The sequence below is a fragment of the Ursus arctos genome, unplaced genomic scaffold, assembly GCF_023065955.2.
Source record: "Ursus arctos isolate Adak ecotype North America unplaced genomic scaffold, UrsArc2.0 scaffold_2, whole genome shotgun sequence".
In the NCBI taxonomy this organism is placed as follows: domain Eukaryota; kingdom Metazoa; phylum Chordata; class Mammalia; order Carnivora; family Ursidae; genus Ursus; species Ursus arctos.
The window spans coordinates 37,656,745-37,683,195 of record NW_026622874.1 but is presented as its reverse complement, the minus strand read 5'-3'; the positions used below and the strand labels follow the sequence as shown (position 1 = coordinate 37,683,195).

The 26,451-nt window shown below is 56.8% G+C and overlaps 1 protein-coding gene across 2 annotated transcripts in view; it reads left to right on the top strand.

Annotated features, from left to right (window-relative positions):
- Positions 1-26,451, top strand: part of CACNA1S (calcium voltage-gated channel subunit alpha1 S) — a 68,719-nt gene that overhangs the window by 32,189 nt on the left and 10,079 nt on the right. Inside the window, exons 12-32 of one of the 2 annotated variants that reach the window (XM_044377782.3) lie at positions 389-596; positions 1,552-1,672; positions 2,496-2,610; positions 3,697-3,790; positions 4,449-4,518; positions 6,750-6,882; positions 7,538-7,667; positions 9,308-9,367; positions 10,964-11,070; positions 11,584-11,671; positions 11,913-12,020; positions 14,337-14,389; positions 14,672-14,818; positions 15,290-15,491; positions 15,957-16,115; positions 17,444-17,554; positions 18,259-18,342; positions 23,892-23,948; positions 24,800-24,928; positions 25,092-25,157; positions 25,732-25,823. In XM_044377782.3, coding sequence (XP_044233717.2) covers positions 389-596; positions 1,552-1,672; positions 2,496-2,610; positions 3,697-3,790; positions 4,449-4,518; positions 6,750-6,882; positions 7,538-7,667; positions 9,308-9,367; positions 10,964-11,070; positions 11,584-11,671; positions 11,913-12,020; positions 14,337-14,389; positions 14,672-14,818; positions 15,290-15,491; positions 15,957-16,115; positions 17,444-17,554; positions 18,259-18,342; positions 23,892-23,948; positions 24,800-24,928; positions 25,092-25,157; positions 25,732-25,823 — 2,334 coding nt within the window. The remainder of the gene's footprint in view (positions 1-388; positions 597-1,551; positions 1,673-2,495; positions 2,611-3,696; positions 3,791-4,448; positions 4,519-6,749; positions 6,883-7,537; positions 7,668-9,307; positions 9,368-10,963; positions 11,071-11,583; positions 11,672-11,912; positions 12,021-14,336; positions 14,390-14,671; positions 14,819-15,289; positions 15,492-15,956; positions 16,116-17,443; positions 17,555-18,258; positions 18,343-23,891; positions 23,949-24,799; positions 24,929-25,091; positions 25,158-25,731; positions 25,824-26,451) is intronic. The other variant, XM_044377783.3, reaches the window with a different exon arrangement.

The following is a 26,451-nucleotide window of genomic DNA, read 5'->3' as shown; positions in this document are numbered from 1 at the left end:
GTGAGGGAGCAGAGACGCGCTCATCGGTTTCCCGGGTTTATTGAGCACCTGCCCGAGCTGGGGACTGTGCTAGGCACAGGGGGGGCACGGGTGCATGGCAGAGAAGTGTCCTTACCCTCATGGGGTCTACAGTCTGGTGGCGTGACCGGAAGCTAACCGGCAGTCGTACTAAGGAATAGGAAATGATAAAACACGAGAAGTGCTTGGAACGACAGAACGAGTCGGTGGGCAGCATCAATCTGGGGGCCTCCCGCCTGGAGGCCGCCCCTTCTCCTCTGCGTCCTTCAGGCCTGAGCCTTTGCCCGAGCCTGGCCAGACCCCAGGGACTCCGTGGAGGGGGCGCTGGCAGGAGCCCTGCTCCTCCCCACCTGTGACCCTGTGCCCTCAGGTACTGGACGTCTCTGAGCAACCTGGTGGCGTCCCTGCTCAACTCCATCCGCTCTATCGCCTCCCTGCTGCTGCTGCTCTTCCTCTTCATCATCATCTTCGCCCTGCTGGGCATGCAGCTCTTCGGGGGCAGGTATGACTTCGAGGACACGGAGGTGCGACGCAGCAACTTCGACAACTTCCCGCAGGCCCTCATCAGCGTCTTCCAGGTAGGCGGTGCTGCGGAGGCTGAATCCCACTTCTTGTCCTTCAAGATCAGGGTGGGCTTCCCCTCCTCCAGGAAGGCTTCTCTGATCTGCTGGCTTGAGTTCAGGGTCCCTCTCCAGGCCCCCCTCTTCCCCTGTGCTTCTGTCCATTGTAATAGTTGCTGTTTGTCTCCCCCACCCTCCGGAGGCTAGGAGCTGTGCCCAATTTGCCCTATTTGTCTTTGTCCCTGGTACTAGCAGAATGCTGGCCCATAGCGGGATCACTGATACTGAATGAATGGAGTCCAGGGGCCTGCTTTCTCTCCCATGCTCTGCTCATGTCTCTGAGCACAGAGTCAGTGAGCTCTCCCCGAACAAGACTGAAGAGCCCCAGAGAAATGCCAACCATTTCTCACTGTGAAGACATGGCTCAGCCAATGCTCACCAGGAGCCTTCCAAAGGAGCGCGGCTGTGACTTACCCGAGGCCTTCAGAGCCGTGGCCTTCTCGAGAAGCTTCTCTGTGTCGAAGCCAGCAGTCACGAGCAACATCACCGTGTTGGCACTAGTGAGAAGGGCAGTGTGTGGCCATCAGCTGGTCTTACAGACGACTTCACCATCTCTTCCGTTCACCCCATGACTGGTCAGGCATCATGTCTGACAAGGCACTTGACATTTCACACTAGTTTCGAAGGCTGGGCTGCCAGGAGGCCCGGGTGGGTGCCATACAGTTAAGCTTGGGCGTTAGGAACAGAGCACAGGGAAGTGGTGACCCCACAGTCAAACTCCTTGGCCCTGCAGAGGCAACAGTAAGATTTCTGAACCTCCTGGAAGGAAGAGGTTCCAGGAAGAGAGCAGGGACCTTTCATCCTGGCCGTGGATGAAGAGAGGAAAGGTCTAGGGGACTTTGGGGCCATGCACTCCCAACAGAAGACTCTCGAGTCCCTCTGCTCCCCCCCACCATGCTCCCTCTCCCCCTAGGTCCTGACAGGGGAAGACTGGAACTCCATGATGTACAACGGGATCATGGCCTACGGCGGGCCGTCCTACCCCGGGGTGCTCGTGTGTGCTTATTTCATCATCCTTTTCGTCTGTGGCAACTGTATCCCTTCGGGAGCAGGGTACAGAAAAGAGCTGAGGGAGGGGATGGGAGAGGGTCTGAAAATGGGGGGTCAAGCATGCCAGGCAGCAGGCCCTCCAGTTGGCAGGGAGCCCCCAGACTCCTGGTGCAGGGTGGGGGGCTAGGACAGAGCAGATAGCAAATGCAGGTGAAACTGTAGGATAATTCCTTCCACCGGGAAAGCTCAAGGACCACCGAGGTGACTGGGCATAGGTGGGAGGATTTCATCCCAGAGAGGCTGGTGAGCCTGGACCAGGCAGGAGGAAGGACAAGGTTTGGCGGTGGGGCCATGAGGATGGTGGATGGCCTGGTCCAAAGGTTTGGGAGGCAGGCAAGGAGGAACAAGGGAGGAGGCAGAGCGAGAATGAGATAAGCAGATGGGAGGGTGGGGTGGATGGGGCAGAAAGAGCCAGGGGGTTTTGATGTCTGCACATGGAATTTGGTATTATGAGTAGAGCGGATGGGGAGGGAACTGGTTTTCCTTGAGCTCATGTGTGCTGAGCATGACTCTCACTGACTGCCTCACTGGCTCCCCTCACAGCGCTGGGAGGGAGCTGGGATCAGTCCTGGATGGGAAATGGGGGGGGGGGTGCTCAAGGCCCATCATGGGCACCCCTGTGCAACCAGGCTCGTCCATGCCCTCGGGCCCATGCCATCCCATGCAGTAACTCTGGCAAGGGGCTCTCTGACAAGCCCACCAAGGGAGTGGGGTTAAGTCCTGCCAGCCCATGGGCAGGGTGGGACTCCGGCCCCAGAGGGTTCCCTTTCATCCTCAACCCAAGCCTCCTTAGCTGGATGCCCTCAGATATCCTGCTCAACGTCTTCCTGGCCATCGCCGTGGACAACCTGGCCGAAGCAGAGAGCCTGACCTCTGCCCAGAAGGCCAAGGCGGAAGAGAAGAAGCGCAGGAAGATGTCCAAGTGAGTGCTGCATCCCCAGCAGGGAGGGACCTGGCGTGCTTGGCAGAGGCCTCCCAGCTCTGGACAGGTGGCTCCTTGGAGCCTGATGAGCAGGGGCTGGGCCCCAGTGACACCTGCCCCAGTGGGCAGGCTTCTGCAACCAGCATGTCTAGGGAGGGCTGACAGCCTGTGAGGTGTCCCTGGGTGCAGAATTGGAGGTGGCCTCTGGAAATGCGATGGCAGAGCCAAGCAGGTTGGACCAGGGGACCCCGGTGGCGATTCTAGGAATTCAACCAGCCCTGCCACTGAGTCACTGTGCTTCTCGAAGGGAGTCATTTCCCTCTGCTGAGCCTTGGGCATGTCACGTGTGAAGTGGTGGTTGGCTTCTCGCGTCTGTAACAGTTCTGTCTTTGAGTTTGTTGTGTAACTTTCCTTAGCCTGAGACCCTCCTCTAAGAGTAGCAGCAGGACTGGTCTGCCAGACAGTGTTTCTTAAATTCTAACCGCAAATGAATCACCTGGGGACCTTGTTAAAATACTGACTCTGATTCTGGAAGTCTGGGGTGGGGCTGGTGTTCTGCATTTCTAACAAGCTCCCGGGTGCCCGAGGCTGCTGGCTGGAGAGCCTTCCTGAGTGGCTGTAGACAAAGGCCTGCTTCCTCCAATGCCCACGCCTGCAGGAATGGTATGCCCATTCCTGGTAGAGGCAGGATGGGATGAGAAAGAGAGAAAGACCAACAATGAAATCCAGATACCTCCAAAGAGTTGAGCCCCAGCTTAGACCAAACCTTGTTCCCACACTGTGAATTCTTTATGAAGCAGGTGCAAAGCCACTTTCCACCTATGTACCCATCAATGAACACTGAGTGTGGCTGACCAGTGAGCCATGTTTAGCCACGGGCCCAAGCTGGGCATGCCCTCTCGTCACAGAGAAAGGAGTTGCCTGGGCATATAGCCCTTCCCTTTTGGCAGCCTACACTGTTCCCAGCTCCCCCCACCCCAGAGCCCTTGGTGCTGGTTCCCTCTGAGGATGCCATCAGACTAAGCAGATCCCTGAGAACTTTCTAGCTGGGCTTCCACTGTGGGCTTCCTTGGTTTTTTAACTCAGGGGTCTCCCAGACAAGTCAGAGGAGGAGAAGTCAGTTATAGCCAAGAAGCTGGAACAGAAACCCAAGGGTGAGGGCATCCCTACCACCGCCAAGGTGAGCATGTCAAGTGGGGTATTTTCAGAGACAGGATGGGGAGGGAGTCTGCAAGTCCTCTGGGTCACCCCCATGCCTTAGGGTGCTGGTGGGTGGGTAGGGAGGTGAAGAAGGGCTATCTGCCTGGTTATCAGCCAGGTGAGGGCCTCTGTCTCTACTTTACTGGAGAGAAAGAGAAAGGCTACTCTCCCACAAGGAATCCTTGGTACTGAGAGGCTCAGTTGCCCCAGTCTGGGAACCAGACTTCCTCAGAGCCCCAGCTTCCCACCCCAGTCAAAGTGTCTCCTGCCCCCTTAACACCCCCTGCTCCATTGCGAGGCCCAGACTGGATTCCCACCACTTCCTGCTTATTCCAGCCTGGCTCTGCTCAACCCTTCTGGAAGCTGAGGAAGCAGAAGTCAAAGGGTTGGGGAGCTGGGCCCCAGAGAACCAAGCCGGGGGTGCCATGCACAGGCTCAGACAGGCTGAGGTCTTGGCAACTCGTCTGACCTTTCTGGGCCTGGCTTCTCATTTGTAAAACGGGAATGATCCTGATATTACCTGTCCCCAGGCTGTGGGGCGGATTGAGCTAACGCCCGCACTAACCCTCCCGGAAGTGCTCAGTAAGCGGAAACTGCAGCTTTTGCTTTCATTATCTTCATTGTATTCCTTCCTACAGCTGAAAATCGATGAATTTGAATCTAATGTCAATGAAGTAAAGGATCCCTACCCCTCGGCTGACTTCCCAGGTGAGGGTCCTGGGACTGTCTGGGGTGTATGCTGGGGTTGATTTCTCCCCAGGGACAATCTCTTGCATGTCCCCTACCTGGACCCTTCCATGACGGGATCATGACACAGAGACCTCCCTTCTGACCTAGTTACAGATATATGCCATCTGCCAGCCTGCCTCTCTCTACAATATGCATGAAAGAAAAACCACATGTTCTATGTTCATTTAATTCAGCTAGTATTTATTGAGTGCCCATTACGTTTTTCAGTGCTGAGGACTCCATTTCCAAGTTTTCCATTCTGGCCACGCAGAGTAGACCACAGACGAGGACGTGTCTATCTATGTGGTGTAGGAGTTGGACAGGTTACTCACCATCCAGTGTTCGGCAGGGCTGGGGGCTGGACTGACACAGGGATAAATAGAGCCTTGATTTACACTGTGGGAAAATCGAAATGAAGGAGACAAGGGTAGAGTGTGCGGGAGGGTAATACACAGCCACAGAGAAACTATAAACATCTCGCAAATGCAAATAACCAGTGGCTGCCACAGAAAGCCATTCATTTGTGCCAAGGAGAGAACACCTTGGGAAGAGCAGAACCAGGCTGGTTCATGTGAAAGAGCCTCCTGGAAGAGGCCTGGAGCCCCAGAGCTCTCAGCTCACTCATGGGTCCTCGGAGCACCAGGTCACGGGTGCAATTTCACGGCTATTTGTGGAATCGACTGATTAGCATCTGTTTGCCCCAGTGACTCTTCAGCTCCAGGGGGACGTTTTGTGCTCCAAATGGCACAGCGAAGGCACTCAATAAGTAGAATGAATGAACACGTGAAAAGACTTTGCAAAGTGGTGTGTGGGGAGCATAGAGCCAATAGAGACAGGACTAATAATATTTCTTCAAATGTCTGCCAGAAATGAATATTTAGGTTTTAAAATAATTCATCTCGAGCTGTTTCATCTAATGACCGTGACCTAGCAGATGAGCATGGCTAGTGTGCCAGGGAAGGTGGCTGACCCAGGAAATTGGAGGTTAAGAAAAGGGAAAAGGGTTGGAAAGAAGGGGGGAGGGTAGAGGGGATGTGGGGTGGGCAGCTGGAAGAGAGCTCTTACCAAGGAGGTTGAATATGTTTATCCTGCTTCTTTCCAAAGACAATTTGGAATGGCTTAGAACAAAAGATATATACAATGAAATTAACAAAATGGGCATGGACAAGGAAATATACTAACTCTAAGAATTAACAGTCTCTTCCATTAAGCATAAGATGTGTTTCGGGGTCCTTGACAGCCAGGGAAAGATGGGAAGTGTCACATTAGAACACTTATTGTGAGGAAGGAGAAAGGGGGTGAAGCTGAAGCCTGTGCAGAGAGCAGAATCCAGTGGCTCTTTCTGGGCTTCCTCAAAGGGCTCTGCCAAGCGGCCAGTAGGGGTAGGGATGCGGTGGCTATGGGGTGAGGCAACAGGAGACTGGGCAAGACCTGCACAATGAGGGGCACCCCGACTTTTGACAGTGCCGTCTAATCTGATCACTGGATCCTTGCCTCCCCGCTTGCCCCAGCTGAGGAGCTCGGGTAGTCAGCTCTCTCATGAGGCCATGAGACCTAGCCAGTGAACCTAGAGGGTCCATCTCTTCCTCCTCTACCCCTCCCACCCTGGTATCTGCCTCAGTAGTGGAGACTGGCTGAAGCTCAAGGAATATTGATTTTTTTTCATGCTGGCAGTTTCTCTCTGAAACGATTATTTTTAGAATCCTAGCCCAGGAAAGGCACTCAGAGTCTATTTATTTCAACAAGCCTCCTGCCCCTAATCAATTTCACAAATTGAGAAGCTAAAGCCCAGGAAGGACAGCGACATGCCTCCTCGGCACAGCAAGTTAGGGACAGAGCCTGGACCACAGCTCAGGTCTCATCCGAGTCAGGGGCCCCCCCTCTACTTCCCAGCTGCGAGCAACTGAGATGGTGTGAGTCTAGCCCTGAGACAGAAGATGAAGCGGCAACGCTCCTTGTCTTTGCTCCTGGCCCCACTTCTGGAGGGTTCTGAGACTGACAGTTTTCCCTGACATTTCAAAACCTACTCCCGGAGGGGAGAGGGAGATGCCAGGTAGGACTCTGCTGGCATCCTCGTGTCCCGCATCGGCCGGCTACTACCTTCACCTGCTAGCTGCCAGGGGTTCATGGTTGCATTCAGAGCACAGAAGCCTGGGGAGCAGTAAAGTATGTAAAGATGCCCCCCATTTCTCTCTCTCCCTTCCCCCCAGGCGATGATGAAGAAGACGAGCCTGAGATCCCCGTGAGCCCCCGGCCACGCCCCCTGGCCGAGCTGCAGCTGAAAGAGAAGGCAGTACCCATTCCAGAAGCCAGCTCCTTCTTCATCTTCAGCCCCACCAACAAGTGGGTGGCCCTTTGGCTGCGGTGCAGAGTGATTGGTGGGGTTCTTGAAAAGGGCTGTTTTCTGCTCTAAAAAGACCCCCTTCTCCTGATTGTCTGGGCCTACAATTGCACTGCGAGAAACTGACTCCCTTAACTTAAGATCTTGCACCCTGTTTAAAATGCGAGTATCTTTGGGAGAAGTAGTGCTTCAAACCTTAGCTTACTTACATCTAAGAGGGTTTGTATATTTTGGTTCCTTTCTGAGGGCAAATTTAGCCAGGACAAGGGGATGAGAACCAGGTGAAGCTGTAGTTCTTACTGGCTTTGCAGTTTTACACCTTTCAAATATACACAGACTCTAATCCTCATGGAGTTTCATCTGCATCATGGATGGAGATCAGCCTGCCCCGTTGGTTAGGCTGGAAACCACAGGGTGGTGGAGGAGGATGGGGGCGGGTGTTGGGAGCGGTTTGGCTGGGAGAGGGGATGACGGCTGCAGGAACAGAATGCAGGGCAGGGCCCTGCACATCCAGCCAGAGGACCGTTCACATGCAGGCTCTCCTCCTCTGCTGATCCAGGAGGGAGGGTTCTAGGGTCTTTCTGCCAGACAGAGGCTGGAGAGGCCCGGGTGCCTGAGAGCTCACAGCTCTCCTGCCCCCTCGCCGTTGCCCCACAGGATCCGTGTCCTGTGTCATCGCATTGTCAACGCCACCTGGTTCACCAACTTCATCCTGCTCTTCATCCTGCTCAGCAGCGCCGCGCTGGCTGCCGAGGACCCCATCCGGGCCGAGTCTGTGAGGAATCAGGTGATGGCAGGTCCCTGCTCTCTGCCAGCACAGCACCCCTCCCCACCCCAGGCCTCAGCCACCTGCACACCTCACTCTGGTGCTCAGAGTTCGATGTATGCTCTCTGTGGCCGTACTCATCAGAGTCTTTTAGAGTTTAAGTCCCTGGAGGGCCAAGACTGCCCAAGCCACTCCTTCTGAATAGTGTTGTCACAGCCTGCAGCACAGCCAGGCTCTGGCTGCCTAGTTGTAATGATGACGGTGATGGTGGTCGTTGTGGTGGTAGTGGTGATAGTGATGATGACGGTAATGATGGTGGTGGTGGTGGCGGTGGTAATGATGATGGTGATAGTGATGATGGTTGTGGTGATGGTGGTGATGGTGATGGCAATGATGGTAGTGGTGGTGATGATGATTGTGGTTGTGGTGGTGATGATGGTGGTGATGATGATGGTTGTGGTGGTGATGATGGTGGTGGTGGTGGTGATGGTGATAGTGATGATGATGGTGGTAATGGCAGTGATGGTAATGGCAATGATGGTAGTGGTGGTGATGATGGTGGTGATGATGATGGTGATAGTGATGATGATGGTGGTGGTGGTGATGGTGGTGATGGCAGTGGTGATGATGATGGTGACAGTGATGATGATGGTGGTGGTGGTGGTGATAGTGATGGTGGTGGTGGTAATGGTGGTGATAGTAATGGCAATGATGGTAGTGATGGTGGTGGTGGTAATGGTGGTGATAGTAATGGCAATGATGGTAGTGGTGGCGATGGTGGTGGTGATGATGATGGTGATAGTGATGATGATGGTGGTGGTGGTGGTGGTGATGGTGGTGATAGCAGGGGTGTTGATGATGGTGGTGGTGGTGGTGGTGATGGTGGTGGTGGTGTTGATGATGGTGGTGGTGGTGGTGGTGATGGTGATAGTGATGATGATGGTGGTAATGGCAGTGATGGCAATGGCAATGATGGTAGTGGTGGCGATGATGGTGGTGATGATGATGGTGATAGTGATGATGGTGGTGGTGATGGTGATGATGGTGATAGTGATGATGATGGTGGTGGTGGTGGTGGTGATGGTGGTGATGGCAGTGGTGATGATGATAGGGATAGTGATGATGGTGGTGGTGATGGTGATAGTGATGATGATGGTGGTAATGGCAGTGATGGCAATGGCAATGATGGTAGTGGTGGCGATGATGGTGGTGATGATGATGGTGATAGTGATGATGGTGGTGGTGGTGGTAGTGATGGTGATGATGGTGATAGTGATGATGATGGTGGTGGTGGTGGTGGTGATGGTGGTGATGGCAGTGGTGATGATGATGGGGATAGTGATGATGGTGGTGGTGATGGTGATAGTGATGATGATGGTGGTAATGGTGGTGATGGTAATGGCAATGATGGTAGTGGTGGCGATGGTGGTGGTGGTGATGATGGTGGTGGTGGTAATGGTGGTGGTGATGATGGTGGTGGTGGTGATGGTGGTGATGGTAATGGCAAGGATAGCAGTTGTGGTGGTGATGGTGATGATGATGATGGTGATGATGGTGATAGTGATAATGGCGGCGGTGGTGGTGATGGTGTTGAAGATAATAATGATATCATTGTTCAGCCCTTCCTCTCACTGACTTCTGTCCTGCTACCCTGTCACCAGATCCTTGGGTATTTTGACATCGCGTTCACCTCTGTCTTCACCGTGGAGATCGTCCTCAAGGTGAGTGAAGGCTGCAGGACAGCCTGAGTGAGCAGCGTCTACAGGCCAGGAAACCAGACCTGACGCAGCCCCAGCTTACACATGCTGCACTTACTCAGAGGCTGGGTTGCGGGGATGAGGAAAAAGGCAGAGGAAAGCAGAGAACATCAAGGAAGGACTTACCACACCCAGGAGAGCAGATGGGGTTGCTGCTCGTAAGCTTGGCAAGCAGGTGAGCAGGTGGCCAGGTGGGGACATGAAGTACAGCCAACCTGCCGCCTGTGCACCTCTCAGCACCTCTCAGTGAGCACATCCTTCTCTATGCAGCCTTGGGCATTCCCTCCCGAGGGAGGCACGGTTAGCCTAAGAAAGGACCCAGGGAGCTGTGATTTGTTCCTAGATCTTTGTGCCACATGAGGGAGAGGGCTCTCTCCAAGAGTCGCCGAGAAGTGACCTTTGCCCTGGGTGGGTTTCTGGCCCCTCTGTGCTATCATGACCCTCCCTCTCCTTACCCACAGCACATCACTGCTCTCCCATTCTCAGGCGGACACACAGAGTTCACACCATCACCATGGAGGGCCTGGGAGGCAGAGGGAGGGCCTATCTGTGACTGAGACGTAGTAGCCCCAGCCTTCACCTTCACAAATGAGGCGGACAGAGGGGAGCTTTGCAGGAGGAATAGCCCAGAGCAGGCTGCAATATGAATTCAGAACAGTTCCTTACATCAGGGCCCTTGACTACTAAAGATGTTGAGCAGAGGGGGGACCTTCCCTGAGGTCCCAGAGGGCTCCCTGGAGGTGGTGGCATTAGAGTTAGATCTTGAGGTTGGACAGGACTTCATTAGGGAGAGATAACAGGATCAGTCCAGGAGGACAGAACAATAGCACATGCATTGTGAGAAGGGGTTTGGGACGTGCTCAGAGAGGAGAAAGTGGTCCCTTTGGGCTGGGACATAGCACAGAACACACGGGAGGCCTGGCTTCAGAGGCCGGGAAGGCGAGTTGAGATGAAATCACCTTGAATGCCAGGAAAAGCTTCAAGCTCATCAGACTTCAAGGGCATAGTGTGTTTGTGCAAAGGGCCTGGGAGATTATCACAGAGCACAGGAAAGAAGCTGAGAGACCAGCGAGAAGGTGGGGCCATGGGGACGGGAGGGGTCAGGGGCCTGGTGAAGGTCTTCTTGTCCTCGAACACTTGTTCAGCCCGACTCAGCAATCCTCAGGGCAGAGGCGACTTCTGAAGAAGCCTTCCGGGGAGGAGGAAGAGGACTTTTATCATGTTCTGCAGGGGAGAGTAGGGCTGGGGCTTCCCCACTCTGTGGCCCCAGGGGAGAGGAGGGCTGGGGCTTCCCCACTCTGTGTGAGATGAGCTCAGAGAGCAAAGTGTGGCATAGCTGCCTGTGAGGAGTCCTGTTTCCAGAACTGGGAGCAGAGAATGGGAGGAAAGGCACCGGGGACACAGCAAGGAGTGGAGTGAAGGATAGAGCCTCTGGCAGCTCTCTGCCTCAGCGAGTGTCTTCTGAGCAGACAGGTGGCTCTTCCTTCGAGAGGCCCTGCTCTGTGGGGACAGGCCTGTTCCCAAGCCCTCCACCACCCAGGATGCTGCCTCCCCCCCCAGATGACGACCTACGGTGCCTTCCTGCACAAGGGCTCCTTCTGCCGCAACTACTTCAACATCCTGGACCTGGTGGTGGTGGCCGTGTCCCTTATCTCCATGGGACTTGAGTGAGCAGTGGCAGGGGCCAGCCCGGGCCGTGGTCCCCTCCTCAGAGTGGAGCCCCACCCACTATGTGTTGGTGGGCACCAAGCTGCAAGGGGAGGGATTCCTGGGGCTGTGGATGGGGGTCCGGGGTCCCCCGGGGTGTCACCAACTGGACTGAAGGGACAATGCTAAGTGGGCAGAGCGGAGTCATGAAAAGTAGGCGGGGATGCGGAGAGGAGAAGGCAGTCGTCCAGCTACGCTTCGGGTACAACAGCCCCTACCTTTGGGTGGCCCCCAGTCTGATGGGAGAAACAGCCCGTGGCCAGCGGTGGGGGAAGCCCTTACTGTGCCACACGGCCCGCCACCGGGTAGCAGGAGGTGGCCTTACCCTGGAATGGAACACGCAGGCAGGAGGGTGGGGACCGATGGCAGGGTTTTCAGACGGACAAACGCAGATGTGGAGGGCTAGCGGCAGGAGGCCGGCGAGGCTGGAGCAGGCTGCCCTCAGCCCCCACCCCTCGACTGCCTTCCCCCAGGTCCAGCGCCATCTCCGTGGTGAAAATCCTGAGGGTGCTGAGGGTGCTCCGACCCCTCCGGGCCATCAACAGAGCCAAAGGGCTGAAGGTGAGAGGGCGTGGGCAGGACCCCGGGAGCAGGAAGGAGGGGCTGCAAGGGCCCACTCTAGAAACCTCAGCCCGACCATTGCAAGGGCGTGTGTTCCATCCGCTTTGCCAAACGGTGGGAGGAAGGGGGAGGCTGGGTAGCCCTGCGTCCCCCCCCCCAAACGTCTCTCTGCCTTCCCCCACCTGGGAGGCAGCAGGAGACAGCAAGGGTGGGAGGCAGCCCACCCGGTCTCGCTCCCCAGCATGTGGTGCAATGCGTGTTTGTGGCTGTCCGCACAATCGGGAACATCGTCCTGGTCACCACCCTCCTGCAGTTCATGTTCGCCTGCATCGGCGTCCAGCTCTTCAAGGTGAGCCCCGCCCGCCCGGGCAGCCAGCCTCCCTTCCCCAGCTCTGGGGCCAGCTGTCAGGCCGAGGCCAGAGCCGGTCCGTTCCCTGCCTCTAAGCAAAGGGAGCCCCAAACTGTGCCAACAGTTGTCCTTGAGCGCACAGGGGTGTGAGGCTAAGCCACATGGAGTCTGGATGTGGTTTCCCAGGTGATGCCCCTCCCTGGCCCCCGTGGCTCTGCTGGCTGCCATGGCCATTGCACCTGCTGTCTTCCTGGCTCTCCGTGGCTTCTCCTTGGGGATGGAGCCCCTTCCCCCACCTGCCGGGCACTGTGAGCACCCCTGCCCCCCCATCCTGCCAGGGCTGTCTAAACATGCTCCCCACTCCAGCCCCATCCACTCCACTTTCTTCAGTCAGCCAGGCTACTGCACCCCATGCCCCCTGCTGCTATGTCTGGCATCATTCATATCTACCAGGACCAGACCATCACTCTCATCTGGGAACTGCCTCATTCTGTTCTCACCCTCCTGGGAGGACGTGGCTCTGTAGTTCCTCTCTAGGAATCAGCCCTGCAAGGGTGTCCCCTCCCACCCAGCCGATTTCTGGATGCCTCTGCCTTTCACACAGAAATTGGCATCCCAGTACCTCCCCAACACCCTTGACACTGCTCTCAGATGCCATCTGCTCCTGCCCCCGGGGCATGAGAATCGTGATGAAGTCACCTCAGTCAGACCTAGACAATGGCATCATCTTAAAATCATTCCCTCTTTCAACAACATTTATGGAGCCTTTTCTCTGGGCCAGGGCCTCTGCTAAGGCTGAAAAGGTGTCATGAAGCAAAACTCACAAGTCTCTCCCTGTGGGCAGGGAGCAGGCTTTGGGGAGAGCAGTCAGGGTGGGGTTCCCAGATGACCTGAAGGGAGATGGGCCCTGTTGATTACTGTTCTGGAGGGGTGGGGGGTTACCTAGGAAACTGCATCGAGATTGAGATAGCTTAGCCTCAAAACAGTGCTTACTGGGATCTGCATGGGACCTTCTCCTAGCTCCAGGAGCGGGCTGCCCCCTTCCCTCGCCCCCTGCCCCCTCTGCTGCCAGGCCAGGGGCCCTGGGTCCTCCTGAGGGCAGAGTCTGTGTCTGACTCATCCCTGACCCTGGCACCCAGCCTGGGGCTGGCGTGTAGTTGGCCCACAGGACACGCTCCTTGCAAGAATGAATAAGCAACCCCTTCCTTTGGCTCCTGTGTCCCTTCCAAGCAAGAGCAGCTGCCCCGTGACCCCCAAACACCCTGTGCTTTAGTCTCTTATCAAAAGACGACCCATTCCGATAATGGTCAGACATCCGTTACAAGGGGCATCTTACCTCCCGTTTTACCCCGTGGAGACTTGTCGCATACATTCCATATTACACAAGAGTTTGCTTTCTAGATTCAAGTCCCCAAAAACCTGCCCAGTGGCATCTGTGTGCCCTCCCTGCTTCCCCCTCAATGTCACCAGCCTCCCTGGCGCCCCTCTGCTCTGGTGATTGGCAGGGGGCATGTGGCCGGAACGGCAGCCACCTGCAGCGGGTAGGACACCTGTGCCTTCAACAAGTCCCATATCCTTGACTGAAACACTTCCCTCTGGGGGCCTTTGGGGGAACCCGACTAGATTCCAAGGATTCCAAACTTAATTTAGCCACATGAAGACCTAGTAGTCAACTCCTTTTCTTCAAACTCTTCCGTGGGTGCCCAGTCTGTGATGTAGATAAAAAAAAGAAACTGCCCTGCCTGAAATCAGTGTAGGGGGAGCAGTGCTGGACCTGTGCAGGCCCTCGGGCAGCGGTGTGCTGGGAGACAATCTGCACCATCACGCCCCGTTGGGCTGCATCCCTGGAGCTCTCATTCCCACGGCAGCCCTGCGGCCACCCCTCTGGCAGGCGAGGGAAGGTGGGAGGTGGGGCAACCCTTCCTCTTGGTCTGTAATGGGGAGATCCCAAGGGGGCGTCCTATAGCGGTGGGGGGCGGGGTGCTGCCTGCGGGAAGAGCAGGGCCAAGCTGCATTCATATCTCCCACCCCTCGCGCCTGGCCTGGGGCTCACAGCACAGGCTCCTGCTAAGGAACTGGCTTCTCAGCCTTGGCAGCCTCAGGCCCGCTGGCAGAGCCCACAGGGCAGCTGCGGGAATGGATGACGGGAAAGAAAAAAGACTATTCCGGGGCCCTGCCCCCTCTGAAAGGAGCAGACAGGATCCTCCTTCCACATGCTTCCACTATTCACCTCCGTAGCTCATTGAATGCTGTTTCCGTAACAATGTGTGTTTCTCCCTCCCTCCCTCCCTCCCTCCCTCTTTCTCCGGGACACAGGGGAAGTTCTTCAGCTGCAATGACTTATCCAAGATGACAGAGAAGGAGTGCAGGTGGGCTGAGCGCTGCTGGCTGAGGGCACATGGTGGGATGGCCACTGGATGGCGGACCTTGTGGTGGGGGGGACCTGGGGAACCTGAGTCCCTAGGCTCAGGAGGGATGTTCTAAAGTGCCTTTCCGTGGGTGACTGTGGGAGTACCCAGCAGTGTCTCCTCTGGTCCCCGGTCTGGACCTTCATCTCTCCTGCACGCTCACTGCCCAGGGCCCGGAGGATGTGGGTGGGGAGGAGGTGGCCTGGCCACGCACAGTGGTGTGACTGAGCCTCCCCACCTCAGGGGCTATTACTATGTGTACAAGGATGGGGACCCCACGCAGATGGAGCTGCGTCCGCGCCAGTGGATACACAGTGATTTCCACTTTGACAACGTGCTCTCGGCCATGATGTCACTCTTCACGGTCTCCACTTTTGAGGGATGGCCTCAGTGAGTGAGGGCTGGGGCCTGGGTCCCACATGGGCACGGTGGCGGGGGGCAGTGTCGGGGAGCCGTCTCTCCCTTCTGCAGCCCTCGCTGCACTCTGCCAGGCTGGTGGTAAGCGCTCAACAGACCCACCAGCTTGGGGGGCTTGGAGGACGAGAATGTTGACTGGCCACTCCAAAGACATCGTGACCTGGGGGTGCTGACAAAATGTCCCTTGTCCCCCAACACGTGTAGGGCTCTCTGGGGAGCCCTACTGATCAATTAGGGTAGATGGGGCATCCCATGGAAAAGCGGGCCCTTCCCAGGACCAGTTCCAGCCTTTCCTGGCAGAGTCCTGACTTCCCTCCTGTCACTTGATGGTGCAGAAAACTCCCTTGGCTCCCCATGGCCTGTGGGGTAACACCCACCCTTCCGGGCCTGGTGCTCTGCCTCATCACCCCAGTCCAGCCCAGCCTCTCCTCTGCCCATCCCAAGGCTACTCTACCAGGCCATCGACTCGTACAAGGAGGACGTGGGCCCCGTCCACAACCACCGCGTGGAGATGGCCATCTTCTTCATCACCTACATCATCCTCATCGCCTTCTTCATGATGAACATCTTCGTGGGCTTTGTCATCGTCACCTTCCAGGAGCAGGGGGAGACCGAGTACAAGAACTGCGAGCTGAACAAGAACCAGGTGCCCGGGCTGAGGGGCAAGGTGGAGGCCCAGCAGGCCTTCTGCCAACCTGAGCCCTGGGCTTTAGCCAGTGAGAGCCCCAGGGCAAAGGATGACCCCAGAATTACATTTCTGGCCCAGACCCAGCCTCCACACACCCTCCCCCGTGTCCGACCCACCCCAATAGGAAGCAACACAAGTTGGTGGTGTGGGAGTCCGCTCCCGGAGCCCTCACCCTGCCCAGAGGAGGCCCTTCAGAGCCCTGGCTGGGGCTAGAGCCATGTTGGAAATAGGCTGGGGGAACGCAGGGGGAGCCCACGGGCCCACTGGGACTCTTCCCCTAAATGGGCCGGCAGAGCCCATCAGCCACGAGCTCCTGGCCACAGCTGCTGCTGGCTGACCAGGACGCAGGTGCCCTCAAGGCCATGCAGTGAGTGTGAGAGCGGGGCAGGGGCCCTCCGCGCTGACCGCCGTGTGTTGTCTCAGCGCCAGTGCGTGCAGTACGCCCTGAAGGCCCGCCCACTGAGGTGCTATATCCCCAAAAACCCGTACCAGTACCAGGTGTGGTATGTGGTCACCTCGTCCTACTTCGAGTACCTGATGTTCGCCCTCATCATGCTCAACACCGTCTGCCTGGGCATGCAGGTAAGGCCCCTGGGACCGGGGCTGGCGGGCGGCGCCGGGCAGGGCAGGCGGCGAGGGCAGGGTTCCGCCAGCTGCCCCCCAAGATACTTTCCCTGGCGCCTGCTAGGTCCCGGACACTGTGCGGTGAGGGGCGATGGGGGACGGAGAAGCGCCCGGGGCCCAGGCCTTGTCGCCAGGCACCCGCCCGTTTATTAAGAAGGGATTCACACATACGAATCACTGCACGGTTCTGTGAACAGGAGATGGCTAAGCAGAATGCGAGGCAGCGTAGGAAGGAGAAAGTGCCTTCTCAGTTTATGCTCTGCTCTTCCAAGTGCGGGTGATGGAGTTGGTGGGAATTTTGGCTCCGGTCTCAAGAAAAATGGATTTAATAGTCACAGAACAGGTGTCTCTTAGGAGTTGAGCATACTTCATAGACAGTATCATAATCAGCAGCATCGTTAGCAAACCTTAATTAAGCATCAGCTCCCGTCAGGCCTGTAGAAATAGCACGGCGCCGCTCGGCTCCCCGAGACACGCCCAGCGCAGGACTCCGCTTTGCCAGGTGATGAGGACATGGAAAAGGGATCACGGAGCCAGCAGGCCCGGGTCCTACAGAGGATCGTGAGCAGTGGCTCGAGTTTGGGTCTGAACTAGGCACAGACTTAGGCAGTCCTGCCAAGACACAGGGTAGGCTGGGGGCAGCCATCAGGTCCTTCTGAACGAGCTGGGAAGATTTTGTGGGAAAAGTGGGATTTCGTCAACTTTCCAGAAAGGGTTAGAGATTCCCGGCAAATGTTACAAGGAAATCAATAAAGGAGGATTGCAGTGGTGGGGCCCGGGGGCTAAGCGTCTGGCTTCGACTGCCTCGCCTTCATGGGGCAGGGGGTGGGGGGTAGTGTGCCCATACCTGGTGAGCTCAGTGGCCCACCAGTACACCTGCAGCCACTGCTGACACCAGCTCTGGAAGCAGTGGTCTTCTCGCCTGGCCCTGTGCTCAAATGACTAGATGGAATCTGTCCCCAGAGCACTGCTGGGGGCCCTCCCCTCCTGGTCAGATCTGGAGGTGAGCTCCAGCCTCATAGCCCACGTGCAGACCAGCCTGCTCAGCGCGACCCTCGCGTCCTCCTCTCACCATCTCTTAGAGGGGGAGAGGGATCCATCAGACTCAGTGGAGTTCAGGGGTGGCTAAAGCAGGCAGCTAGTGTTCTGCGATTTCAAAGAAAATGGGCAGGAAGCCCGAGGAAGAGGACTGGGGGCAGCGTGGGAAGAGCATGGAGCTGTGGGACACAGCCCACAGGGCGGGGCAGCCGGGCCCTTTCAGCCCCTTGTCCTGTGCCTCTCCGCAGCACTACAACCAGTCCGAGGAGATGAACCACATCTCAGACATCCTCAATGTGGCCTTCACCATCATCTTCACCCTGGAGATGGTCCTCAAGCTCATGGCGTTCAAGGCCAGGGTGAGCGCTGGGATACAGGACAAGAGGAGCAGGGGAGCCTGGTGGGATGGGGGCCTTCTCGTGCAGCACCCCCAACCCAGTCTTGTTCTACCAAAGGCCCCTTTGTCCAGCACTTCTGCTCCCACCCTGCTCACTCCTTGGCCCGTTTCCACCTTCAGACGCGGGCATACGAGGTATTCAGCCTGCCAGAGCTGGCAATGACAATAGGTGTTGGCTGCCTCCTCCCGGTGCCCTTTCTGAGCTTGACTTCCCTGCCTCCCCTTAAGCTTCTGAAGAAGAGGCCCAGGGCTGGGGGAGTATTTTGCTGTGTCTTTGGTTCCCCAGTCCACTCCCACTGCGTCCAGCCCGGCCTGGCCACCCCCTGGCAGGTCCGCACTATCGAGCCCCAGACAGGGCTTCGAGATGGGGAGGATGAAAGAGTTCTCCGTCTGCACCAGGACCCCAGATCCTGAGTTCTCAACCATTCTCTCCCTCCCCTCTGACCACACCATGCTCTGGAGGAAGAAAAATACAGAGCCAAAGGGAGAGGGGTAGCAGGGTGTGTGGGCACACGGGAGCCCTAGTGGAGAGTAGAGCCACGCGAACCCCACCCTGGCCTGGCTTGGCCATTCTGCTTTACCTCAGCCGGGGCCCACCACCTGCTGGCCACCCAAACTCCTTCCCCCCAGAGCTCACCCCGATTCTCCCATCGCTGTCCTTCCCAGGGCTATTTTGGGGACCCCTGGAACGTGTTTGACTTCTTGATTGTCATCGGCAGCATCATCGACGTCATCCTCAGTGAAATCGACGTGAGTATCAGGCCAACAGAGCCATCACGGGGGGGGGGGGGGGAGCAAGCACTTGCTCGGTCCACAGAAATGGGTGGGGTACCCACTGTGTGTGCAGCACGGCACCCTGGGGATTTACAAAGTTGGAAACGCCAGGAGCCACGAGCCTACAGAGCGGACGGATAACTCAGATTGCAGGCGGACATAATCCATGTGCCAGGCTGCCCAAGGCTAGAGCTGTTGGGGAAGGGAAAGGTCTTCTCTGGGTGGTGTGATCAGGGAAGGCTTCACGGAGGTGGTACACACTGGAGTGGGTCCTCAGAGAAGGGATGCTGGTGATCAGAGGCAGAGGGAAGAGCAAGCAGGGCTTGGGCAGGCAGGGCCGAGTCGGAAATGAATGATAGAAGATTCAGGGCACTGCGCGTCCGGTTTGGCAGAAGCACGTGAACATGCGGAGGAGGGAAGGGGGAGGTGCGGCTGGAGCGGAGGCCTTGAATCTTACCCGCAGGCCATGGGAAGTCATAGGTTTTTGAACAGAGCTGTACAAGGATTAAAGGTGTTCTTCTAAAAAGGTCAGCTGGAGGCAAGGGGCAAGAGGTAAGAATGACTAAAATGAGAGCGCCCAGTTAGGGAGCAGGTCATTTATTTCCTTATTACGGGATATTGTCGAGTACCTCCCACCCGTGCTAGAGATACAGCAACGAGCAAGAGCATGGGGGCAAACAGACAATTAAAAAAAATCTCGAACATGGCAGGTCTGCTCGGTGTGTATTACAAAGTAAAACCAAGCAGGAGAAGAGCTTAGAAGGGAAGGGAATGAAGGGTTGATGTTAGGGTATTTGAGCGACGACCTGAATAAAGCAGGGGAGTGAGACTTGCAGGCGTTGGGACAGTGTTGTAGGGGAGAAAAGTGAGTGAGTGCAAAGCCCTGAGTCTGAGGAGTGGCAGGAGGCCCTCGTGGCTGGAGTGGAGAGTGGTGGTGATGAAGGTCAGATACAGAAGGCCAGGGACCAGATCACGCAGGCCCTTGGAGGCCATGGTTACAATCTCGCGTTTTATTCTGAGAGAGATGAGAGCCATTCGGAGGGCTTGAACCTGGTCTCGCTTTAGTTCTAAAAGGATCCCCCTGGCTGCTGTGTTGAGAGCAAACCGTGGGGGACACAGGCCTGGCCCAGCGAGGGCAGTCAGGAGGCTGTTGCGATTACCCATGAGAGGTGATGGAGGCTAGGGGGTTAGCTGTGGACGTAGCAAGAATTGGACACATCCGATCTGTTTGGAAGGTTGAGCTGACGGAATTTGCACATGGCCCTGATTTAGAGTGAGAAAGAAAAAAAAAAACTGAAGGTGACTATAAGGATTTTTGTCCAAGGAATTGAGCTTCCTTTTACTGAGATATGGAAAGTACTAGAAAAGCAGGCGTGGGGCAGAAACCAAGATTTCTGTTTTAGACATGGTAATGTAGGATGCTTATGAGGCATCCAGATGGAGACACCGAGCAGGCTGGGATTGATGAGTCTGGAGCTCAGAGGTTAGGGCAGGTTGGGGGTGTCTAAATATGAAGATGGTATTTAAAGTCGTGGGGAGGGGGTGACGTCTGCTGAGAAGGGAGGAGGTATCTAGAGAGAAAGGGTCTGAAGGCTGAGCCCTGGAATGCTCCCATGTTCAGTGATTGGAGAGACAAGGAGGAACCAGCAAACAGACTGGGGAAGCATTGGCCACTGAGGCAGGGAAATGAAAAGAGAGTGGTGTCCTGAGATCAAGGAGAACAGAAAAGTCAAGGAAGATGAGAGCTGAGCATTGACTTGACTTTGGCAATGGGGAGATCAGCGGGGACCTTGGCAGGAGCAGTTTCATTGGAATTATGGGAAAGAATGCCTGGTTACAGTGGACCGGGGAGGGAGAGCATAGAATGCAAGGAGGGGCAATTCCTTTGGAGTGTTTTGCTACAGAGAGAAATAGGAAAGAGGCTGGGGGAGAATGTGGAGCCAAGGAGGGTTTCCTTGAAAATGGGAGAAATGACAGCATATCCTCAGGCTCTGGAAATACCTGGTAGTGAGGATGTAACTATAGGAGCAAAGCCTTTGAATAAATGGAAGGGGTTAAGACCCTGTGTGCCAGGCGAGAAGCTGGATTTAGGAAAGGAAGCATCCACGGTAGCAAGAGGGGACATAAAGCAAATGGGCATAAAGCAATGAGAGTCAGGGCTCAGATGTCAGGAGAGGAACAGAAAAGCTCTGAGGCAACAGGATTTGGTGGCCTGGGGCCACAGGAAGAAGGAGTCTGGGGTGACTCAGCACCCCCCAAAAAGAAAGACTTGGGGGGACACACTCACCATGATTCTGTTCTGGTGCTGTGGGTTTGGGTGCTGGGTACACAAGTGGAAATGGGTAGCAAGTTGTTGGAAATGCAGGAGAGGAGCCGAACGTCACTCTGCAAACAGCAGAGCAGCGGTTCCATGAACCGGGCTGGCCCCTGATGCACGGAGGCGACGGTCGAAGCCTCGGGTGGGACTAGCCAGCTGCGACGGAGTTGAGATCCCACAGAGCTCAAGCCAGCAAAGCCACTCGGTTTGCCATTAGGAAGCCATCCGTTGAGCAGGATAGACTGTGGGGTTGAAGCCAATGATAAAGATAGAACAGTGACCAGAGAGTGAGAACAAATGGCCATGTGTACAGGAAACAGCTTTTGCAAGGAGTTCAGTGGGTAGTTGCTAGAAAGCGGTGGGTGTTGATTCATTTAGGGAAAGGGAGACTACAGGCAGAGCCAGGGCAGGGGAGAAATTCACAGCATGAGAAAAGATTGTTGAGGAATGGATTATTCTGGGGGGTGACAGCAAAGGACACAAGTCAGACCACTGGAAGAGGAAGAGTGTAAGCAGAGGGTGTAAGAATTGTGAAGGGTGCAAGGGAGCAGGGACATGGGGAGGAGGGAAGAGGGCGTTCATCTTGGGCAACATGTGAGTGTCCGAGGCAGCAGGCAGAATCTTCCACTGGAAGGGAGGACAGGACAGTGGGCATGAGGGTGGGAATTGATTCTTGAGGCATAGCCGAAGTGATGACTCCATCTGCAGGAAGAATGATGGGGCTGGGGTGGGCCTCGTGAGCTCGGTTTCTCCCTGGAGTCATGCTCTGCTCGGTGGCCCGGGAGCTTGGGGAAAGGGACCAGACACCAGGTGTGGTCTGGAGAGTCGGCACATTGGATGGAACGTCTCGATGTAAGCACGGCCGTTGTCGAAATGGCAAGACAAGGGTCCAGGCTGAGCAGGGAGGCATATGGCCTCAGGTGCTGGACCAAGAGAAGTGGGGTGGAGGGGATGAGGCCCTGCGAGTGGAGTGAGAAACAGCACTGGGGGCAGGCAGGAGGTCCCAGCCAGAGAGGTCCCTGTTTGAGCTCTTCCAAGTCAAGCTCTCCAGGCTGGCCTCCCTGCAGATTTGAAGCCGGCAGTCACTGCAGGGTGAAAGAGGGGAGCAGGGAACAGGGAAGAAGAGATCCAAGAAGCCAAGGCTGAAATCCAAAGCTGGCTGCCCTCTGGGCACAGAGTGCCTGCTGAGCTGTATCGTAGGAGGGGCGTGGAGAAGAGCACTCAGCCTTCTGAGCCACCCTAACCCTGGCCGTGATGGGCTTCTGTTCAGGGGTGGCTGGGGGACTAGCCCCAAAGCCAGAGGCCTCCCCAATGGGTAGGGCTTCCTTCTGAATGTCCCGCGGCCTAATTATGAGCACTTTAGACTCGGCCAGCCTAGGGGTGAACCCTGTGGTGAGTGGAGAGGTGGAGGAGAGGATTGGCACTAGAGACCCCTGAGATGGGGTGGACAGTTGAGGAAAAGCCTGGAGCCTGTGAGGAAGAAGCCCTCAGCCTGAGATTCCTTTAGGCTGAGCCCTGGCAGGAGCAGAACCTTCTGGGCACTTGGCTGCCTCATTGACTGTCTGGGGGAGGGCTTGGCCTGGGAATCCTGTGCGCCCCCATGTACAGAAAGACAATGGCAGAACTCTGTCTGCTCAGATCCCAAGAGGGTGGGGCAGACGAAGGGCAGGGTGGGTCCCAGGCAACACCAGCGTGCACGTGTGCGTGCGTGGGTGTGTGGGTATTGCGTATTTCCACCTATGTTTCATTTCCACTGGGGAATAGCGTCCCAAAGGCCCCAGGGTTTGAAAGCAAAGTTAGAAGAGAAAACTCTAAACAGCCAAAATAAACAGCCCAAATGAAAGGTAATTACTTTTTGAAGTTCGGAGTCTGTGTAGAGGAAGCCTGGATGAATCAAAACAATTCTTTGGTGTCGGAGGACCCAGAGGGTGTCGGTCATTATTTGATTTTTAGGAGCAGAAGTACCAGTAACGTTTCCTTGAAGTCATGTTAAGGCTTCAAATTTAAATATTGATTCCTATTCCTGACATACAAACCAGAGAGCAGACTAGGGCAACACTGTCTGTCCGAACTTCCGCACTGATAGAAATCTTCTGCCCCATCCAGTACGGTAGCCGCTAGGCATTCGTGTCCAGCGGTCACTTGAAATGTGGCTGGTGCAAATGAGGAAATGAATTTCTCATTAGATTTAATTTTCACTGTAACTCAGTCTCCTGTGCCTGGAAGCTACCACATGGGTCACGCAGGTCCAGAACACTGGTGGTCGTCCTTGGCTGCCTATTAAAATCCCTGGGATGCATTGAAACGTCTGAAGCCGGGCCCATCCCCTAGAAGCTGACTTAATTGGCCTGGGTGGGGAGCCCAGGAAGGAATCTATTACATTCTCCTTGTGATTCCCAGAGGGCCCGCAGGCTTGAGAACCAGTGGCCCGGGGGGCGGGCAGGGGGGGATGTTGCTTGGCTGGGAAACCCGGTGTACTGGGAACCAGTTCACCCACAGATAATGGGAAGATAAAATAATGGTTTCCCCTGTCCTGTGACTGTAGGACAAGGGTTTCTCCTGAAAGGTGGCCTAAGAGAGAACCTGGGTACATAGGAAAGACTGCTGTTCTCAGACATGCAGCACCTGCTCTTAAGAACCCGGCCGCTGGGATGGCAGCCTTGGCCGTTGTCACGGGCCAGGGGCGGACAGACGTCAGCTGGGGCGGCGGGGGAGGTGCTCGGACTCCCACAGAGGGCCTTTGCCCCTGGAGGATGGGACTTCCCTAAGGGCCTCGGTGGCACAAGCGAGCTAGTAGCCTCCCTGGACAGGGGTGTGAGTCCACTCAGAGTGATGGGTGGGCACTGCCGTGTGTCCCCTCAGGGATGTCCCCAGCATCTCATAACCCAGACACATGGGAAGAACTTGGGCCTCTTGTCAGCTGTAGGCACATCCCGGGGACGGGACAGGACCTGTCCCCGTCTGGTCTTCCCTCCTTGCTCCCTTGTCCCCAGCCTGTTGCCTCCCTGTCCCCACAGCTTCGTCCTCACCCCCACCCACCCCCACCCCTGATTGGCAGCCACTTGGGGTCTTCATGCCCTGCCGCTCTTTTTCTCTCTTTAACTCTTCTGTGTGTTCTTTCTGACGCCTCTCCTCACCTGCCCCCTCCCCCATGTCCCTCCTCCTCTCTCTCCTCCCCTGCCCCTCCCCTGGTCTCTTCTCTCCACAGACATTCCTGGCCTCCAGCGGAGGACTGTATTGCCTGGGTGGAGGCTGCGGGAACGTTGTAATTCCGGGCTGCATGAGCCTGCCCAGCACGCCCGCCAGCTCTCCGCCCTGCGGCTTGCATGCTCAGGCCTGGCCATGGCTTTGCATGGGGTGGACCCGGCAGGGCTTCCTTCCCTAGAGCAGGTGCCCTGGAGGGTTCGGGGGAGGCCGGGAGCTGGGGCTCTGTGGCAGAATGTGCATGGACGCAATGGCTTTCTCAGAGCCCTGGGAAACGGGGTGAGGGGTCTCTCTGGCCCCCTCTGTTCAGATGGGAGCATCCAGAGAGGACAGTGACTGCTAGCTGGTGCAGGACCTTAGTGACAGTTCGCTGGCACAAGGTCTTTGGGGACACAGGAAGCCTGGCAGGGCTCTCCCCTTCCAGAGTTATCCGGGTGTCTAAGGCTAGGCTTGCCTGGCTTAGGACAGCCATGTGCCGGGTGGGGTGGTGGAGTGGCCATGTTGAATTGATGGGGACAGAGCAGTCACGCTCTAGGGAAATGGCACTGAAAGTGTCCTCCGCTCAGTGGCAGATTGAGGAGAAGGTGAGATGAGGCAGGAGGGCCCAGAAGGAAGGCTGTGGGCCTGGCTGCAGCCGCACGGGGGCCCAGGGTGGAGTCCCTGCTGCCTCTCCGGAGAATGGGCTTAGCGCACTCTCCGCACACCCCCCTCCTTTTGGCTCAGCAAGCCCAGAGCCCTGAGCCTGAGGAGGATGGGGCGCTAGTGCCTAGCAGGGGCCATGAGGCGGGGCTGGGACTCCTCTCCACCATGGACATCTCCCCGGCACACACACATCGCCCCTCCCGCCCCGCCTGCTCCTTACCCCTCTGAGGTGCCACCTCCAGACTGACCTCTGGGGCTGCTGGCCCGCAGGACCCCGACGAGAGTGCCCGCATCTCCAGCGCCTTCTTTCGCCTGTTCCGGGTCATGAGGCTGATCAAGCTGCTGAGCCGGGCGGAGGGAGTACGCACGCTCCTGTGGACCTTCATCAAGTCCTTCCAGGTGGGCCTGCCCCGCCCACCGGACCACTGGGGACCTGGAGAGGCTGTGTGCGATGTCCTTCTCGCCCAGGGCAGAGCCCCGGGGTGGCCGCGGGGTGCGCAGGGAGCTCGGGGCGGGTAAGGGCTGCAGAGCAGCGAGCGCGCTGACCCGCCCTCGCCCCCAGGCCCTGCCGTATGTGGCCCTGCTCATCGTCATGCTCTTCTTCATCTACGCCGTCATCGGCATGCAGGTGAGCGGCAGGCAGGCCCAGGTCGGGGGTCTTGGCTGCGTGAGAGGGGGGCATCTGTGGACCCTAGAGAGAGGCCTAATCGGCATGGAGGCTGGACCCTCCACCCTCCCTGCCTCTTCCATCCTGGCCACCAAGGTGTCAGATGCAGGACTGAGGAAGGACCCTGGGCACCTTGTCCCCAGTGACTGCAGAACGGGTCGGCTGGGAGCCATCAGGGAGGAACCTCGGCAGGCGGGCGGACAGCAGGGGCCACCGATAAAGGCCTCGGGTGGTCTCAGTCTACCCTCCGGCGAGCCCTCTCCCCCCATTCCCCGCATGGAGTCCCTAAGTTGGCTTGTGCTGGGAAAACCGGCCCGCCGTCCTGCTTCCCTTTGGCTTGATGGGAAGAGCTTCACCCAACCTTGAAAATAATCCAATTAACTTGGCTTCGGGTCTGCCGTGGCCTGTGGTGAAGGGGATTTGGAGGGGGTAGGGGTGAAGGAGGGGAGTAGGTGAGGTGGGAGAGGATGGTGGGCCTGGGCTGAGGGGCGGCTGCGATCTCGGTCCCAAGGCGGGAGCCTTTTGTGATTTGCAGATGTTCGGTAAGATCGCCATGGTGGACGGGACCCAAATAAACCGCAACAACAACTTCCAGACCTTCCCACAGGCGGTGCTGCTGCTCTTCAGGTGCGAGGCTCCCGCTGCCCGCGCTCCCGCCCCCCTCCGCCTTTGCTTTGCTCTACTCTGCCCAGAGGCAGGGCCCCGGCTTCCTGGCCCTGGGGCCCATGGAGCTACACAGTGCCCCGTGCTCCATGAGCCGAGGCTCTGCTGTCCCCGTCTTGAAATGTTTAATCGCTCTAAGAAGTCAGCTATGCTCCCCATTGCACAACCAATGCCATCCATTTTTTAAATCAGTTTTAACGAGTGGCCCCATTTTGCACTGGGCCCCGAAAATGACGTAGCCGGTCCTGAGTGGAGAATGGCCTGTCCCCCTGATCTCATCCTGCTGAAGCAGGAGACAGAGGCCAGAGGTCGTCCCTCCACGGGAGCCGTGGGGCCTCAGTGGCCTGTGACCTCGCCGCAGCTCGCTCAGCACGGCCTTCTCCCTTGCGGTCCCCCACCAGTGACTTGAATCATGGGTTGATTGTGCCCCTGCAGCCAAGAGACCCCTTTTCTTTAGTTTAGCTCCCGCGCGTAGTGCCGCATAGGGAGCAGGGGAGCTGCAGCACAGAGGGGAAACTGAGGCCCGCCTCACACTGAGCTCCTTGGTGAACCTAGGGGTCTGAACTGCCTCTTGTGGTGGGGGGGCAGGGGG